This window comes from Arachis ipaensis, chromosome B02 (genome assembly GCF_000816755.2).
Source record: "Arachis ipaensis cultivar K30076 chromosome B02, Araip1.1, whole genome shotgun sequence".
In the NCBI taxonomy this organism is placed as follows: Eukaryota; Viridiplantae; Streptophyta; class Magnoliopsida; order Fabales; family Fabaceae; genus Arachis; species Arachis ipaensis.
In genome coordinates this window covers 101,082,579-101,088,094 of record NC_029786.2, presented here as the reverse complement: position 1 = coordinate 101,088,094, position 5,516 = coordinate 101,082,579, and the positions used below count along the sequence as shown (strand labels likewise).

Genomic DNA, 5,516 nt, shown 5'->3' with positions numbered 1-5,516 from the left:
ATCATTCACCATCACTTTTTGTTTTAAAATTCTAAACAAGTAGATAAATTAATTTTCACTCTTTTTACCATGCAATAAAAACTTTTTTTTTTTGAGGTAATCAAAAGATTTTCCTTCAATTTGTTAGTAATTTTGATATATCATTGTATTTGTGTTAGGATCTATTTGTGGCTGGACTAGACACAACATCGATTACCATAGAATGGGCAATGGCAGAATTACTACGCAACCCAGAAAAATTGCAAAAATTGAAAGAAGAGCTTGAACATGTTCTTGGCAAGGATGAAAAACAAATTGAAGAATCACATATCTCAAATCTTCCTTTTCTAGAAGCTGTGGTGAAGGAAACTTTTCGCTTTCATACACCAATCCCATTCCTATTGCCACACAAGTCACAAGAGGATGTTGAACTATGTGGCTTTACTGTACCTAAAAATGCACAAGTTTGGGTTAATGTATGGGCAATGGGGAGAGATTCAAGTATTTGGACAAACCCTAATGAATTCATGCCTGAAAGATTTTTGGAGAGTAAGATTGACTTTAAAGGTCAAGATTTTGAGTTAATTCCTTTTGGGGCCGGAAGAAGAATTTGTCCTGGATTACCATTGGCTTATAGGACTATACACATTGTGTTGGGCACTCTTGTTCATGGCTATGATTGGAAGTTAGTTAATGGGCAAAAGGCAAAGGACCTAGATATGTCTGAAAATTTTGGGCTTACCTTGCATAAAGCCCAATCTCTCCAAGCTATTCCCATGAAAACACACCATTGAAGAGGTGATATATATGTGGTGCATGTAACAATTTATTGGCCCGACAAAATTTTAAATGGAGTTCAATATTGGGATGTATTAGTTCTTGACTTGTTAAGTTGAGGGATACCGTAAAAAAAAAAAAACATGTTATTAAAAAAAAAGTGATAAATATCTGATTCAAAAAAAAAAAGATGATATATATGCGGCAAAGACTTTAGCTTAAATGATAAATCTTAGTACCTCTTCTCTTGGTACCAAATTAAAGTTTAGCTAAAGCTAAACAGTAGATGTAAATTCTTAAAATGTTGCATGTAAATATATGTAGTGTGTATAAGTTTGTGATGATATAATATCTAAAATTAAGGACTCTTCAATCTATTTGACCTAAAAACAATGTGATATATATTAATATTTTATAAAAAAAAAGTGATATTAATATACGAACTCGTCTTTATTTACCGAAAAATAAAAGTTATGGAGTCCTCGTTAATAGTATATTATTTTTTAGAGAATTCTTTATTTTTTATGTTTTTCTAAAGTGAATTAGTATTCGCTTAATATATAAAATGTGACGAATTTTTACTTGTTTTCTGTACAAGTCAAGATATATATCTTTTCTGTTAGATAAATTAAAGTGCATGGCTTAATTTATAATCCATTTGTGCTTCATTTACTATATAATATACATAACTTTTAAGTATACGAAATAAAATAAGGACATAAATCAAAAAACGACTTTTTCTATGTTCTCATGTTAACTGTTGTATATTAGCTCTCTGCTATTGTATCTTTATTAGATGGCTTAATAATTAGAGGTGGAGAGTTTAACTTAATGATCCTTAGGAATTGAAACTGGATTCTCTTATCGAAAGACATAAGTCATCTGATATGTGAGTTAGTTAGTTTGGCGCCAAAAGTAGTTAGCTAACTAGATGGTTGGTTTTAGTTAGTGAGTTTATTACACAGTTAAGCTTAGATTATTATTGGTAAGAACTAAGAAGATATTTATTGTAGGATTATTATTGGTAAGAACTAAGAAGATATCTATTGTAAGTGTTAAAGATATAATTATTGATGTATTTTTTTTATCGGTTTAAATTTTTTGGACGATTAATATCATAATATAATATAAAATTTCTGCGATTAAATGGTTTTGAATAATTTTTGTAAAGTGTACAAAATTACTATTGACAAACAAAATGAATGATTTTGGATAATTTTTGTATTAGTGGTTTAATGAGTTGAATATTTATGTATTTAAATTTGTATGTCGGTTATAAAAAAATAAATAAATAAAAAATTCAACTAAATCAAATCAAGCTAGCTCTATTATGCCCAAGTGGACTGCAACTCTTCATAAATAACAATGGCAAAAAAAAAGGTGTAAAACAAAAATGGGGAGAAGCAAGAGAAAATTTCCTAAAGATTAGAAGCCAAGAATAATTGAAAGGACGATGATTGCTCAAACTATAAATTAAAGGCACCACTGGTTCATAGAAATGAAACTATAATTATTATAACATATAAATTAATCAAGGATAATCATACTATCACTCAGTCACTGCGTATAAAAATATATATTTGATATTTAAAAATATACATAAATACATGATAATTGATTTTGGTTTATAAATAATATTTTTAAACATTTAATTAGCTAACAACTAAACTCTGAGGGAGGACTTGAAGAGGTTGGGTCTTATGTAAAGTAAACCCAAAAGTATAATTCATGTCCATGTCTTGTGGCTTCATTTCATCAGCTAACTTCCAATGAAAGTGATACAAAAGAGATGCCAATATGAAATGTATGGACCTTGATGCAAAAGGCAATCCAGGACAAATTCTTCTACCAGCACCAAATGGGATATACTCAAAACTTTTGCCCTTAAAATCAATATCACTATCCAAGAATCTCTCAGGTTCAAATAAATTAGGGTTAGCCCAAATGCTTGAATCTCTTCCCATTGACCACACATTAACTAGGATTTGTGCATGTTTGGGAACTGTGAAGCCACCTAACTCTACGTAATCAATTGCCTTGTGGGGTACTAGAAATGGTGCCGGTGGATGAAGCCTCAAAGTTTCTTTCACAATTGCATTAAGGTATGGGAGCTTTGAGATGTTAGACTCTTCAATTTTTCCATTTTTGCCAAGTGCTTGATGAAGTTCCTCCTTAACTTTAAACATTTTTTCTGGATTATGTAACAACTCAGCCATTGCCCATTCTAGTGTGCTTGATGTTGTGTCTATTCCCGCAATAAATAAATCCTGAATTAATATTATTAAAGAATAAATTTTACAATAGATTTGATAGCAAGGGTTCAAATGGCAAGTAGATGCTGAACCAAGGACTTCTCACTAAATACAAAAAAAAAAAAAATTAGTCATTAAGAGAAGATCATTAATTGATAATTTAATACATTTTTTTCATAAAAATCAGTTCTATTTTAGATTATTATCAAGTTATATAATAATATTGCATATTTTTGGTAAATTATGGGTAAGGTCGGATACCCGCAGATTAAAAACGGGTAAAGTTAGGATTGGGATATTCTCAATCCGTAGGTAAGATATATAGAGTTGAGTTTATATAAAAATCTTAACCCTCGAATAGGATTAGGGTTGAATCCAAATCGTACCTTACTCTATCCATTGTTATCCCTATTTGATAGACAGTGACAAATATTTAGTGGCGTTTTATATAACTGCTACTATATATTGGAGTTATATATTTGTCAAGCCAAACATTTAAATATATTTAACTAAGACTTAAATATGTTTCCAATTTTATAAATATAGATAATTTTCATTTTTTTAGTAGTCTATCTAAAATTATATATAATGTTGGTCTTTAGTCTCTATTGGCTCTTTTAATTTATTTTTTTCTTTACCTATCATTATACTTTTTTATCATTATAAAATATGTTATTAATTGTAATTCTATGTTTTTTACAAACATGTACACTTACATATCTAATCTAAAGGGTCAAAGGTTGTTTGTCTAGACATTCATATTTTCAAATACAATTTCTCTCTCACATGCATACAAGTGAAGGAAAATAATTGATAACCAATAATATAAATTAAATGCTTCAACTTTAAATTTTTAGAGATATAACTTGATTTTTTATCGGTTTAGAGTTTTGAGATGAGTGGTATCATGACATGGTATGAGAGCTCTATGTCCGAAAAATCTAGAATTCGATCATTGGTGAACCCTAAAAGAGAAAAAAATAATATAAAACAAATAAAAAAAAGGCCTATTAAAAAAAATCAAACAAACTCAAAAGAGGCTATTACTTAAAAGGAGTATTAGAGATATAATTATTCATGTTATATTCTCTTATCAAATTAAACTTTTAGAATGAGTGATTTCAAGATACAAATCAACGAATAAAATTGAGGTATGTTACAGCAAACTCCATGATTATTCTAAAGAATTTGAAAATGTTGATTATAGATAAGGAAAAAGATGAGTAAAAAATAATTACCACGAATAAATATATAACATCATTGAGGTTTAATTCAGAACTCCCTTGCTTGATAAGATCTAGAAAGGAATCCAACACATCATTGCATTCATTAAAGTTCATTCTTGACTCATCACTTGATGAATGCGTTCTTTCTTCAATAACACTGTTAAGGAACTCTAGCATCTTTTCGAAATTAATTTTGGTACTTGAACGTGTGCCTTGTGGATCAAGTAACCGGAGGAAAGGGAGAAAATCTGAAACACTAGTTCTTCCAGTTTCTTTGGTAAGACCAATCATTATCTCCTTAAACTCATGAAACTTATTATTATCAAAATAATTATAATGAGCCAAATCCATCGAAAGAAGAGTGTTTGACATGGAATTTATGATAGTTGTAAAGATAGCCTCACCAATATCAAAAGCTTCACCTTTGATGCAACATTCATGAACATAATTTAGCAAGTCTTGAACCTTTCTCTTGCGGATGCATTGTGTAGAGTCTAGTTGCTGAGGGGAGAATATTTTTGTGGCACAAGCTCTTCTAAGGGTTCTCCACTTAGCTGCTGAAGCTGGCATCCATACCTATTGAATTTTAATTTAGGGTCATCGATCGGAGAATAAAGAATACAAAGTGGTGACGTAATTAGGGCGGTCAAAATGGACTAAATTTATCGAGTCAATCTGTTTATTTATTTAAATAAGTGGACTTTGTCTCTAAAATTAAGCTCGTTTAAATTTCGGGTTAAACGGACTGAGCCCAATTAACCCGGAAAAAATGATGGGTTAAACGGGTGGTCCGTTAATTTTTTTTTTATATTTTTTTTTAAAAAAAAAAGCACTTTTAGCCGATATTCCTTCCAATCCGACCCGAAAATCCGGCTCATCAACTAAAAAAAAATTATTTTTTAAAGGATTTTGACCTAAAAATGATATTTTTTGTCAAAATATTTTTTAAAAAATAAAATAAAATGATAAACGGACTGACCCGTTTAACCCATCGGCCTTACCATAAATGGTCCGGACTAAAAAATTATGACCCGGAAATAAAGTGGGCTTAAACGGGCCAGTCCATTTAACCCACGAACTTAACGGGTCGGGCCTAAATAGACCGAACTAGTCCGTTTGACAGCCCTAGACATAATAATGCGAGTGATGCAAGCCTATACCGCTAAAAAATTAGATATTAGTCATCTTATATTTTGTCGTTAAAATTTTTTTATAGTATTTATATAATTACCAATAAAAAATTTTTTAATGGTCACAAAAAATATATAATTATCATTATGAC

At 29.9% G+C, this 5,516-nt stretch overlaps 2 protein-coding genes across 3 annotated transcripts in view; one reads left to right on the top strand and one right to left on the bottom strand.

Moving 5' to 3' along the window:
• Positions 1-5,516, top strand: part of LOC107628551 (geraniol 8-hydroxylase-like) — a 10,695-nt gene that overhangs the window by 1,046 nt on the left and 4,133 nt on the right. The window contains exon 2 of one of the 2 annotated variants that reach the window (XM_021116359.1): positions 159-777. In XM_021116359.1, the coding sequence (XP_020972018.1) occupies positions 159-773 (615 nt within the window). In that variant the 3' untranslated portion in view covers positions 774-777. Of the gene's footprint in view, positions 1-158; positions 792-5,516 lie in introns of those variants that run through there. The other variant, XM_016331188.2, reaches the window with a different exon arrangement.
• LOC107627850 (cytochrome P450 76C2-like) overlaps positions 2,409-5,516 on the bottom strand; it is a 3,658-nt gene continuing 550 nt past the window's right edge. The window contains exons 2-3 of the mRNA XM_016330668.1: positions 4,247-4,810; positions 2,409-3,023 (exon numbers count right to left, since the gene is read on the bottom strand). Coding sequence (XP_016186154.1) covers positions 2,409-3,023; positions 4,247-4,810 — 1,179 coding nt within the window. The remainder of the gene's footprint in view (positions 3,024-4,246; positions 4,811-5,516) is intronic.